Here is a 13086-nt window from a genome sequence, read left to right as displayed (position 1 = left end):
ATCTTGCCTTTCTGATTAATTTTGGTAGGATAATGGGGTGAGGTGAGGTCTGGGAAACCGAAGCAGCCCAGCCTGTGGTGGGACTGCCAGCTCAGCTGCCTGGGGCACTGTCACTCTTGCAGGCCCTAGATAGCACTAGGGGACCCAGCAGTCCTGGGGGAGGAGGGAGTAGTCAGGGAAGAGCGTGCAAAGCCTGGGTTGATATGCCCATTTGAGGTATGATTCAGGAGGAAAAATATCTCAAATTCTGTAGCCACGCAGACCCAGATTCAACCCCCAGCTCCCCGGTCCCCTCGCTGGGTGACCCCAGGCCTGTCTCTTAACCTCTCTGAGGCTTATCTGCACCGAATGCTTCGTGAAGAGGTCCAGGGGCCATGCCATTTCTCTTTTTTCTTTTTTTTTTTTAAGCTTCTTTATGCTTTTTTATTTATTTTAAATAAATTTATCCCTTTAAATTAGTTTCAAGTGTACAGTACATTGGTTAGACATCTATAATGTTCATAAAACAATCCCCCCAATGGCTCCCTCCCTCCCCTGGCCCTCCACTTAGCCATCATATTAATGCTGACTGCATTCCCTCTGCCGTGCTCCCGGTGCCCACCTATCAACTACTAATGTGTACTTCTTTAACCCTTCACCCCATTCTCCCAGCATCCCAACCCTCCTCCCCTCTGTCCATCACCAAATTGTCCATTAAATTTGTTGAGTCTGTTTTTGATTAGTTTGTTCTTTTTGTTCCTGAGACACTGCATATAAGTGAAATCATATGGTAACTATTTTTCTCTGACTTATTTCACTCAGCCTAATAATCTCTAGGTCCATCCATGTCATTGAAAATATTAGGATTTCATTTTTTTAATGGCAGAGTAATAGTCCATTGCATATATGAACCATAATTTCTTTATTCAAACGTCTGTTGATGGGCATTTAGGTTGCTTCCATATAAGCTATAGTAAATTGTGCTGCCACGAATATTGGGAGTGTATAGATCTTCATGAATTATTGTTTTGGTTTTCTTTGAATAAATACCCAGAAGTGCAATTGCTGGGTTAAAAGGTATATCCATTTTTAATTTTTTGAGGAACCTCCATGCTGTTTTCCATAGTGGCTGTACCGATTTGCAATCCCACCAACAATGTATGAGGCATGCCGTTCTTGATTGCTGCATCCCCGGTACTTAGCAGGGTCCTAACACGTGTTAGGAGCTCAGTAAATATTTGCTGAGTAAATGAAACAAAGAATAGGCATTAAGCAATGGTGAGATGCTACTTGTGTACCTGTCGAATGGACGAAAATGGAAACAAAATTGATAATAACAAGTACAGGTGAAGGCACAGGGAAGCAGGTACAGTCAAATGCCACTGCTGAGGGGGTAAACGTGCACAGGCACGTTGATGGGCAACTAACTTAAATGTCTACTAACATTTAAAGTATGCAAAGTGTTTCTCAAACATGTGTGCTAGGACCTTGTACAGGGAGGTGTAGGGCTACATTGTTTGCAAGAGCAAAAACCTGGAAACAACTCATGTGCCCATCCACAGTGGATGGATAAGAACACATGAGATTCATTGAGAATGCAATTTTTAAAAAGGATATATTATAGTTTTTAAAAAAATGAGGTTGATCTGCATGTGATCTATCCTAGTTGCCAAGATATGTTGTTGGGTGAAAAGGGAAAGATGGAGAAAGATATAGCATTTATAGAGAAAAAAATTCTATGCAAACCAACACTGTATTTTTATGGGAGGAAATGCAGGTGTGTAAATGCACTTTCTGTGGAAGGACACAGATCAAGCTGGTAACTGGGGTTATATCTGGGTAGGGGAAATGCTTTAATTATTTTATATGAGGAAATAGAAAAGCAAATTAAGGAGAAAAAAAGAAATGAGTATCAGTGAAGCATCCAGTAGGTGCTCAGCAAAGCTTTGGTAACTCTGAAGAGAGAGTACAGGAATGCTGAATATAAACTGTGACTGCAAAGTGTAATCTTTCAAGTCAATGGCATCAGTTCCTTTCTGGGCTGTCTAGTTTGCAGAAAGGTGAACCAGAAGCCTCTCTCCACTCTCAATGTCCCTGGCCTGCGGTGTGTCAATTCTTCTATCTAGTCTCACAGCTTTTGCAAATTCTTTCTCCCCTCTACTTGCTGTCAGTCTCCTAATTTGCCACTTTTGGGGATGGGGTAGGATGGGAATCAGATAGGCTTATTTCAATAGTATGTAAAAGTAGAATCAATAGCCCCAAGCAAGGTCCTGAGGGATTTGCTGATGAAAAGCACTGAGCCTGCCAGCTTGGGTTTTGTGACAGTTCTTGGAGCCTCTGGATTAAGTCGATTTGCCTGAAGCCACAGCACAGGTGGGGGTGGGGGTGGGAAGCTGGGACTGGAACCGGGTGTGCCTAGACTCTACAACCAGGGCTCTCAGGAATCCTCTCCCCCGCCCCTCCTATTTAGGAGTTATTAACACAATAATAGAGACTACTTTCTGAAAGCTGGTTAGTATCAGCTACTTCACATCTGACCAATCTCTCTTTTCTTCACCTGTCACTTGGGGGATAACTGGGCCTGCTAGAAGGTTCTCATCATGTCTCCCCAGGATCGCTGAGGAGCCAGCCTGTCATCACGTTGGAATCCAGCCACCAGCTCATGTCATCACTCCCTGGCCTTTCAGCCTTCTCTTTCAGAACCTTCTCCTTGACTCCAGTGTCCCCAGCTGCACAGCCCTCCCCACCACCGAAATACCTGATCTTTCTTGCTGCTGGGAGGGGCTGAGACTACGGTCTACCCCACACAATGAAGGAGGGCTCCCCAAAACACCTTTACCAAATTCTACCAGCTTCCTGAATCTTGCTTTTCTCATTGGTAAATGGCAACACATAATTTCCACCTCATGGAACCATGAGGAAAAGTAACTAAGACAATATGCCAGAAAACTGTCACCAGCAAATGGTGATCCCTTTCCCAAGGTCCCCAGAGAATGAGGGCTGACCCCAGGACTCAAGTCTTGGACTCCCTGAGCAGTGTTCTCTCCTACGAAGCCTGACTCTACCTTAGGACTGTCTTTGCACCCATTTCAGGGTCTAGTGTGGTGACATGTGGGGGTGGAAGGTCAGGGACAGTTGTGAGGTGTGTCCCAAGACCCCTACTGTAGGTCATCCTGGCTAAAGCCCTGGCTGTCCAGGAGGTCAGTAGCCAGAGGGTGCTTCCTGTGCTTTAAGGGCTGTCGCCTGCAATCAGGGTGAATTCCAAACCCCTCCCATTGCCTGGGCAAGGCCTTGCCAGATCTGCAGGCCAAACCCTAGGCCTCACCCCTGCACTCACCCCGTGCTCTGTGCAGCAGCTACACAGTGCTCCTCTCTGGTCCTGAAGCCTGCTGCTCACTCCCACCTCAGGGCCTCGGCATCAACTCTTCTTTCCGCCCAGAGAGCTCTCCTCATCAGCTTCTAGGGAGACCTCGACTCCCACGTCGCCATCCCCAAGAGGCTCTCCCAGAGGCCTTGGCTTATGTCTCTCCCACCCCACAAACACCTGGTCTCTCCTTCTCCATTTATTTCCCCCAACGCGCTCACCGGATCTGAAATGATCCTGTGAATTCACTGTCAGTCTCCCCTAGGTCTGCTGGAGACCCCCGAGTGCCCAGTGCTTGGCAGAGAGTAAACACTCAATAAATACTACCGAATAAATACCGAAAGAGTAAAATAGATGTTATTATGTATACCTTGCAGAAGAAGAAACTGGGGCAGAGTAGGTGAGAAGTTCGCCCCAGGCCACATGCTTATTAAGTGACAGATTTAAACCCACGCCTGCTGATGGAATCCATGCTCTGTACCCCACAGCTCGGGGCTCCCCAGAGGCTCAGGCTGCCATGGGAACCTTGGCTGCCTTGTGGGATAGAAGAGGAGGGCTGAGGAGCATTGGGGCAGACAGCAATTTTCAGATGACACGTTCTGACCAAGGGCTGCTTTTCCCAGCAGGACTTTGCCAAAACTGGAAAGAAAAAAAGCAAAACTGTCTGGGCCCCTCACTTCTGGGCTGCCAGGGCCTGTTGAGGGGGAAGCGGGGAGGAGAATCACCCTACATGTCTGGCTGTGGCCTAGCAAGCTATGGACATAGGGCTGACCCTGTGACAAGAAGTCACTTGAGTGGCGCATGTTCTCTGGGCCTGGCACTTTGAGTCAGTCTTAGCATGCCTTGCTGCTCTGTGAGGTGCAAAACTTCTAGGGCTCATTTTGCAGATGGGTCAAATGAGGCCCAGAGAGGGCAGTTGTTTGCCCAAAGTCACACACCTGGGAGGTGCTAGGTCTGGAGTCCAAACGCAGCCCAGTCTTACTGTAGAGTAAGGGGTATAGAGTCTGAGCTCCTCGGGGCTGCCATGCTGCCTAGCTTCCCCTGAGCCTGGTGCCAGTCCTCCAGGGATGTCTAGGGAGGCTGATGCTTGTCAATCAGCACATTTCTTTTTCCCTTTTGCCATCTGTATTTGGTTTCGTTTTGAACTCAGGACTTCAGAAAATGAAACCAAAGCTATGTCACCATTGCTATTGGTACTGAAGAGAACCCACGTGGGTTTAGCAACTGGGGCCTGACTCACTACGGCTTTCACAACCAGGATCTCATTAGGGTGGAGGATGGGGCCAGTCCCACTGTGCAGGCAAGGAAGCTGAGACCCAGCAGGACCCGAAGCCATACAGGGTGAGACAGAGCCTCGGATGCTAAGCTCTGGAGCTCCCCAAGCTAACTAAATGAGAGGGAAGCCGGCAGACCTATCCCCACTCCTCCCCAGGCAGGCTCAGCATCCAAATGAATCTCTGATTTCTTTGGTATCTACTGTTTTTCCAGAAGACAGACCAAGACTTAGATCACCAGGTCAGGGAGGAAGTTTACAGCACAGTGGACAAAGGCAAAAGCTCTGGGTGTGAATCTCAGCTCTGTCACATCTATGCTGTGTGCTCCTGGGCAACTGACTTCCCTTCCAAGCCTCGGTTTCTTTTTCTATAAAATGGGCAGATTGTTGTGCACCAATCCAATGATCTAATGCCTTTAAAGCATGTACCATATAGTCAGCTTAAGCCAATACATCACAGGTATCAGTACGTGAAATGGAGGGGGCTCCACAGGGATGGGTGGAAGGGTAGCAGCAAGAGGGGGGCTGAGAGGAGGCCTCAGTCCCCAGGGAAAAGGGGTGGCTCTCCCAAGTAGCCAATGAGGCTGTCAATGGGGGGTGAGGGCATATGGACCATCAGCTATTTATAGATTTTCCTCTGCTCAGAGGCCTGCCAAGGAGACATGTTGGCAGGATGACAAGTTATGCAGGAGCCAGCCCAGCCTGGCCGCTTTCTTGGGCCTGCACCACCCACCCCCAGCTCAAGTGAGAAGGAGGTGATACCCCTCTCCATGGAACCCTGAGGCCTGGTTTGCCCTGTGAAACCCTCCTCCTACTCTGCCTATGCCTCTTCTGGCCTGTGCTTCTTGGGCTAAGGCTTCAGAGATGAGCATAAGGAATCAAGCCATGTATGTGTCTGCGGGCTCCAACATGCTGCCACACCCACGGGCACCCTTAGGTGAACATTAGCAACAGTAAACACCTACTGAATGCTTATTATATACCAGGGACTATTCTGAGCACCTGACCCATGATCACTCATTTAAGTAAGCCCCACTGCTTTGAGGGAGGTACTATTATTATCTGTTTCACAGATGAAGAAACCATGCTCAAGGTCACAAGGCTAGAAAGTTGCAGAGGTAAAACTGGAACCCAGGCAGTCTGAGTCCATAGTCTGGCATTTAACCACTACTTTATATTATCCTTGTCACCCACCACAGGACAAGGCCCCCGGCAGGTGCTCTGGAATGACCACAGTAACTGACCACTGGTACTTGCATGGCTCTGCATCTTTTCTGTCACCCCCTGCACATGAATGCCTGCACACGTACACAACCCAAGACCACCACATCAACGACCAACACTAATTACTGCCACACACAAATTCGGGAAGCTGATGGGGTCCTAAGCAAGATTGGTTGTGGGCTTCCTCTTTGTGTTCAGGAAGAAACACAGGGGGCCTGGATTCTGCCTGGGGACACAGAGGCACGCAGGAGGACCTGGCACCAGGGCTTCAAGGAGGAGCTGGCTAGGCTGCCGCCTGAGAGCTGCCTGTAGAGGGCAGTGTGTGCCAGCGTGAGGCCAGCCACCATGCCCCCAGGCTGTCCTGTCTTCTATGTGACCTCTCCAAACTCTGAGACTATCCACCCACCCACCAGCTCCAACCCTCATTTGTTCTTTCTTTCCTTCAAAAATACACGTACGAGTCAGGTATCAACCCCATGCCTTTCCACCACACAGGATCACTGGATCACACACAGATGTATAAATTATAGCCCACACCACCAACTCCCACCATCCCAAGCCCAAGGTGTGGATGCCTGGGAAGGCAGCTACTTGATGGAGCAGCCAGAGGGGGATATATAAGAAAGAAGTGGAGGAAGAGGAGGACTGGCCAGGAAAAAACAAAGTAGGTTTTGGGAATCATCGCATCTGTAAATGAATGATTTTTTTCATTGGGCTCTTCAGCTCCTCTCCCCAAATTAAAGTGAGGAGGGCGTGCCTCCTCCGGAGGACCCCATTTGCCAGTCACTGCAAATCACAGCCCCTCCCTGAGCCTCAGTTTCTCCGTCTGGTAGGAGGACGAGCCACAGCCTTGGGGAACCTTGCCGGGCCCCACCCGGTTTCTGAGGAACTCAGCCTGCCATCAAGCACCCCTCCTGCCCTGCTGAAGGGTTCTTCTGAAGCCTGTGGTCAGGCTGCTGCTTCCTGGGAAGCCCAAGCCAAGATCAGGCACAGCAACGGGTCGGGGGGTTGCGGGGGAGGGCGGCTGCTCTGGAACTACCGGGACAGTGGTAACATCTCAAGAGGTTCAAGGCCGGGGACTGTCTGGCCGGACCCCAGGTCGGGTGGAGGGGTCTGGTTCGAGGGAAGAAAAGGCCAGAGATCTGCTGAGATGGGTGGGTGCTGAGACACCTGGTGGGGGAAAGGGGTGTGTCAGGGCTAGGCAGGAGTATCCTACGGGGCTTGGCTGCAGAAATCTGCGACCTAGAGCAGAGGGGCAAAAGTAGGGGCGCCAGGGCCGAAGGGGACATCCGAGAAGTGGCCAGGGGGCTCAGGGGCGGGGCCAGAGACCTTGATAGAGGGGTCCTAGAAGAGGTGCAAGGCAAGGTCAGGGCAGGGGGCTTCCACGGGGAGGGTCCCCGGTGTGCGCAAAAAGGTCGAGCTGGTGTGCAAAAAAGAAACCGAAAGTGGCGCGGAAGGACTGGGCCTGCAGAGGAGGTGGAGTCGGCAAGGGGCGGTGGAGTCGGCAAGGGGCGGAGCCTCCCTTTGCAAGCCCCACCCCTAAACTGGTTTTAAAGACTGGTGCAGGGGCGGGCGTGGAGCAGAGCGAGCTGCGGCCGTGGCAGCTGCACTGCTCCCGGCCCCGGAGCATGCGCGAGAGCCGCCCCGGAGCCCCCTGCCGCCCCGCCTGCGGCGCCCCGCGCCCCGCCGCCAGGTGAGCCGGACACTAGGCAAGGAAGCGGGAGGGAGAGGGGGCAAACGGAAAGAAAAGGAAAAGACAGTTGGGTATCAGTCCAGCCTAAGCGGGCTGCGTGGTGGGGTCGCGACTGCCACTTCCCTGGCTCTCGCCGACCCCACCCTGGCAGCCCCCCGCGCGTGAGGTTCCCGCAGCGCAGCTTTTCTCCTGCCTTTGCCCAAATCGCCCGGACGAGGCGCCATTCCCAGGCCTGGCCAGCAGGCGGCGGCCTTGGGGCGGCGAGCCGAGGGCCGGGTGGCCGGAGTAGGGGCAGGCTTCTCTTTGACACCTCTCCACGCCCCGCTCCTTACCCAAACTCTTGGCTTCCCAGAGGCTGGACTCCGCCCCCGCCGGGCCCCCACCTCCTGGAAGTGCTCTGTAGAGGAGGAAGCCAAGCCATTTTCTCGATAAGCCCACTGAAGTTCAAAGGGGCCCGCGCTGACTTGGTCCTATGCCTTCTGCCCTTAAGGGTTATCGGCTCAGCCTTAAGCCCCACACCTGCCCAGCTCCACCCAGACTCCGCTCACTGCCTCTGTCTCCCCCATCAGCGCACCCCCGGACGCTATGGCCCACCCCTCCGGCAGGCCCCTCGTGTAGGATGGTAGCACACAACCAGGTGGCAGCCGACAATGCAATCTCCACGGCAGCAGAGCCCCGACGGCGGCCAGAGCCTTCCTCCTCCTCCTCCTCCTCTCCCGCGGCCCCGGCGCGCCCGAGGCCCTGTCCCGCGGTCCCGGTCCCGGCCCCGACCCCGGGCGACACGCACTTCCGCACGTTCCGATCGCACGCCGAGTACCGGCGCATCACCCGCGCCAGCGCGCTCCTCGACGCCTGCGGCTTCTACTGGGGACCCCTGAGCGTGCACGGGGCGCACGAGCGGCTGCGCGCCGAGCCCGTGGGCACCTTCCTGGTGCGCGACAGCCGCCAGCGGAACTGCTTCTTCGCCCTCAGCGTGAAGATGGCCTCGGGCCCCACGAGCATCCGCGTGCACTTCCAAGCCGGCCGCTTCCACCTGGACGGTAGCCGCGAGAGCTTCGACTGCCTCTTTGAGCTGCTCGAGCACTACGTGGCGGCGCCGCGCCGTATGCTGGGGGCCCCGCTGCGCCAGCGCCGCGTGCGGCCGCTGCAGGAGCTGTGTCGCCAGCGCATCGTGGCCACGGTGGGCCGCGAGAACCTGGCGCGCATCCCCCTCAATCCCGTTCTGCGCGACTACTTAAGCTCCTTCCCCTTTCAGATTTGACCAGCCGCGGAGGCAGCATTAACTGGGGCGCCTTTTTTTTTTTTTTTTTTTTTTATTAATTATTATTTACCTGGAACGACGTGGGCGCCCTCCCTGCCTGGGTTGGAGGGAGCCGGTGTGGGGGGTGAGGCACCTCCCCTCTCGGCTGGAGACGAGGCTGTAGACCCCTTCCCACCTCTTGGGGGCGTGCCCCCCTCTTGGTGCTCCCTCTGGGTCCCCCTGGTTGTAGTAGCAGCTTAACTTAACTATCTGGGGCCAGGACCTGAACTTGTACCTCCTACCTCTTCATGTTTACATATACCCAGTATCTTTGCACAAACCAGGGGTTGGGGGAGGGTCTCTGGCTTTATTTTTCTGCTGTGCAGAATCCTATTTTATATTTTTTACAACCAGTTTAGGTAATAAACTTTATTATGAAAGTTTTTTTTTTTTAAAAGAAAAAAGGTTTCTAGAGTGTGTGCTTTGGTCAGAAGTTTTCCTTGGTTCTGAACGGGTCCCAGGGAGAGAGACCCCAAGACTGACCTCTTTGGAGGCGTGCATGTCTGTGGCTAAGAACACTGCTTGGTCCCCCCACTGCTCTCAGGAGAGAGGAACCGTGGGTCTAGTTTTGGTGATGTGTGTTTGGACAAAATGGCAGCTCATGTTTGAGCACTTGATGTATACCTGGCCCTATTCAGAGCTTTTCATGCTTCAATTTACTTAATCCAATAGAGACAATCCTATGAAGCAAGGCTCTTACCCTCATTTTACAGAAGAGAAAACAAGTGCAGGGGTAAATCTGCCTGTGGTCATTCCTGTGTCAAAGAAGACACCTGGGCCTTTTGGGTGTCCCCAGAATCTATTTGAAATGGATGACCGAGGAAATTTCATTCTGTGACCACACTTGCAGGTGGAAGTGGAAGGAGGAGTGGCACATTCTGAAACTCAGCATCGAAGGAGACATATTTTAGATGGGATGGGGGATACAGGGTTGGGCCTGACTTCCTTCCAACCTTGTTCTATCTTGTGTACTTCTTGGTGAACATACAACTTGGAGTCAGAAAGAAGCTCTGTGGTCTATGGTGGCAGGAGGGCCCTGCTGGTGGCTTTGGGCAATTCCCTTTCCCTCTTGGGGCCTCAGCATAGACCTCTAAAATGGGTTTGCTAGAGGAGGTGGTTGCTGGAACCCTTAGCAGCAGAAGTCTATGCATCACAGAGAAGGTGGTGGTTACAGCAGCCACAAGAGGGAAAGGTTGCTCTGGGATGCTGGTGAGACTGGTCCATATCACCAGAAAGTCCTCACAACACAGGTTTTATGCTCACTTCTGTGTCTGTGGCCGCCTGGCAGATAAGCCATGCTGGCAACTCAGGGTTGTACTACCGTATCCGATGAATTGAGTCATTTTCAGGTTTAGGGTTAAACAGACATTGCAGTTCATTTTTAGAAGTTAGAATGGCCCTCTGCAGCCTTGGACATGCTTATAATGGAGTGTCCTAATACTTAATAATACCTTTCAGACTCGAAAGTGCAGCATAAAATTAACTTGAGAGCTGGAGCTGCCCAGGCTTGTCTTAGGGATTAAATAGGTTCCAGGTCTCAAGGTGAAGGATGGCCAGGAGAGATTTAGGATCTCAGAGAGCTTCAGCAATTTCGTCCTTTAATAAGGGGTGGGAGGGAAGGAAGTGATGTCTCTGCCTCCAAAGAATCACTGTTTTTTCTTCTGTTAACCATCTCCCTGCCCTTTGCTCTCTGCTGTGTGGATCAAGTCCTGTCATACAAGTCCTGTCCTTGTTATGATTGTCTTTGTTATGATTTTCCCCGTCTCCTACCCAGCTTGGGCAGTGCCTGGTGAAACAGGGAGAAATCCAAGAAGGTAGTGCTTGGGCATACCGCAGACACACAGTGAGCGCTTACATGTGTGCAGGGCCCTATGCTACCTTTAATCATCACCACCATCCTGTGATGATTAAAGGTAGCATAGGGCCCCCTGCACACATGTAAGCGTTCACTGTGTGTCTGCGGTATGCCCTTAGAAACCTCTCTCTCCATTTTAGGTGGGAAGACTGATGATCAGCGATGCACAGTAGGGCACGCTGCAAGTGGAGGAGCCAGATTTTCAAACTTAGATTGTACTGTCTCAGAGGCTGGGCACCACTAGGTACCATGACCACCCACAAGGGCCTAATGGACCCAAGGTCCCAATAATAACAATAGCGGTTGTTAGCATTTACATCTAGCATTACAGTGCAGGCACCATCCCAAGCCCCGAGCTACCTATATTAAAACATTCAACCTTCACCCTAGCCTTATGATTTAGGTACTATTAACATCCCCATTTTATAGATGAGGAAACGGGTCCTCATCTAAAGGGATGAATTAGACAGTCAACAACATTTTCAGAGTTTTTTCCTCCTTTAAAAAAAAAAAGTTTAAAAACCACATCTTCATTAGACAAACTCATTTCTCTTATAAAGCCTGGAGCAAAACAGCTAAGAATAAAGACCTCTTTAATCACACTCCCCAGAGCTGGCCCCTTCTCTTTATAAGTCATTTTTTAAAAGTCTATACTAACATATAGTGGCTTAAAATGATCGAAAGCCCCCAGGGAGCTGTGCTCCAGGCCCCATGTGACAGATCCTGTGCATGTCCCAGTGCAGAGGAGAAGGGCTGGGGCGGGTAGTGTGTGCCATGTGGCTTCCCCAGCGGTGCGGATTCTCTCTCAAACCTCAGCTTTATGATTCAGCAGCGCTGACGTCAACTTACGAGAATGAAAAGTTAGAGGAGGGTTTGTGGCGGGGGACTGGATTGGGGGCCCTAGTACCACAGAGGTACCCTCCCACTGGGACTGAGTTCCCTGGGCAGCATGGGGCATACAGAATGGGAAAGGGGCAGCTCTTTAGCACAATGGGGACTGTATGCAGGTGTGGGAACAGTGTTCAACCCGCATTGAAGCCACCCCTGAGTTGGGGACTCCGATCCCCATTTTAGAGATGTGGAAATGGAAGTGCAGAGAAGTATAGTCATTCAGGGTCACAGCTCAAACGTGATAGCCACGACCCGCACCAAGTCCATCTCACTCTAAAGGCAACTGGTTTCGTAAAGAATGAGGGAAGAGGGTAGAATCATGGAAAAATGAAATATTGCTAGGTCTCACCTCAGCCTGCTTGATCCTCCCAAGCTTCTGAGTAGAACTGTTATTGTCCCAGAGCCAGGAAGTGGAGCACTAAGCCTCTTCATGAGGTGATGCACGGAAAGCACTTAGCATACAATCTGGCAATACATCTCTGAATGATGCAGTGCTCAATAAATGAGAGCTGAGTCCATATAACACTCATTCACCGGGCACCTACTGTGTTCCAGGTGTTAACCTTAAGCCCAAAGGATACAGGAATGAACCAAATTGAGGAGTCTGATCCATGCTCTCATGGAATTTACATTCAGGGCTTCAGACAGTAAATAACTAAACATGAAACTAAAGAAATAAGAACATTCCAAGTAGTGACAGTGCTCAGATGAAGACGACAAGGTGGTTGGACCGGGGGTGGGGTGGGGTATTTTAGAAAAAAAGGTAAGGAAAGCTCCTCTAAGAGGACACTGAAATTGTGCCTGGAATGACAAGATAGAGCCAGCCTGGGAGGCCAGCATTCCAGGCAGAAAAACGGCAAGTGCATAGGCCGTTAGTTGGTACGAATTCGGAAGGCTGGCCAAGCTGGAGGGGATCCAGTGAAGGCAAGTGTCAGGAGATGAGGTAGAATGGGTGGGCAATAGGCAGTGGCCATAGCCCTGTAGGCTACCGTGAGGAATGTGGATTTGAAGTGTGATAGGGAGCATGAGGGTGACCTGATCTAATCTGTGTTGTGACCAGATCCTCTGACTGCTGGGTAGAGATCAACTAAGGTAGGGAGGACTGGTGAGGTGGCATTAGGCTTCTTCTCTTATTATTTGTGTATTTGGGGATGGCGTGGAATGGGGTGGGGGCAGCTCATTCTTGGCCAGACCCCTCAGCTCCAACTAGTCAGACCAATAGCAAGGCAGGGACAGCCACAGGAATGCTGAGATCTGGCCAAATGCTGGAACTGGGCGTGGGCCAGGCCTGGAGTGACCAGCCCTGGGGCCGGCATCAGTCAGAAACCTCAAGTATGACCAGATTCTGAGCCTGGGTCTGAGTAGAGCCCCAGGGCATGGCCCCCCAGACTCAACAGGCTTCTTGGAGCAGTGTTCATCTGTGCAGGGCAGAGCTGGCCTCGACTTTGGGGAAGGATGCGCTGGACCTGAAAGGAAGTCTGGGCTGACACAGGGTGAGTGTGGCCAG

General features: G+C 51.7%; 1 protein-coding gene across 1 annotated transcript; it reads left to right on the top strand.

The window, feature by feature from the left end:
* Positions 1-7408: 7408 nt before the first annotated feature.
* SOCS1 (suppressor of cytokine signaling 1) lies at positions 7409-9677 on the top strand. Its single transcript, XM_011358370.2, has 2 exons — positions 7409-7533; positions 8103-9677. Exon 2 carries the CDS (start codon positions 8153-8155, stop codon positions 8792-8794), a length of 642 nt encoding a protein of 213 aa, XP_011356672.1. The 5' UTR covers positions 7409-7533; positions 8103-8152; the 3' UTR covers positions 8795-9677.
* Positions 9678-13086: the final 3409 nt, after the last annotated feature.

Source organism: Pteropus vampyrus, unplaced genomic scaffold, assembly GCF_000151845.1.
Source record: "Pteropus vampyrus isolate Shadow unplaced genomic scaffold, Pvam_2.0 Scaffold40, whole genome shotgun sequence".
NCBI classification, from domain to species: domain Eukaryota; kingdom Metazoa; phylum Chordata; class Mammalia; order Chiroptera; family Pteropodidae; genus Pteropus; species Pteropus vampyrus.
This window is presented reverse-complemented; position numbering and strand designations above follow the sequence as displayed.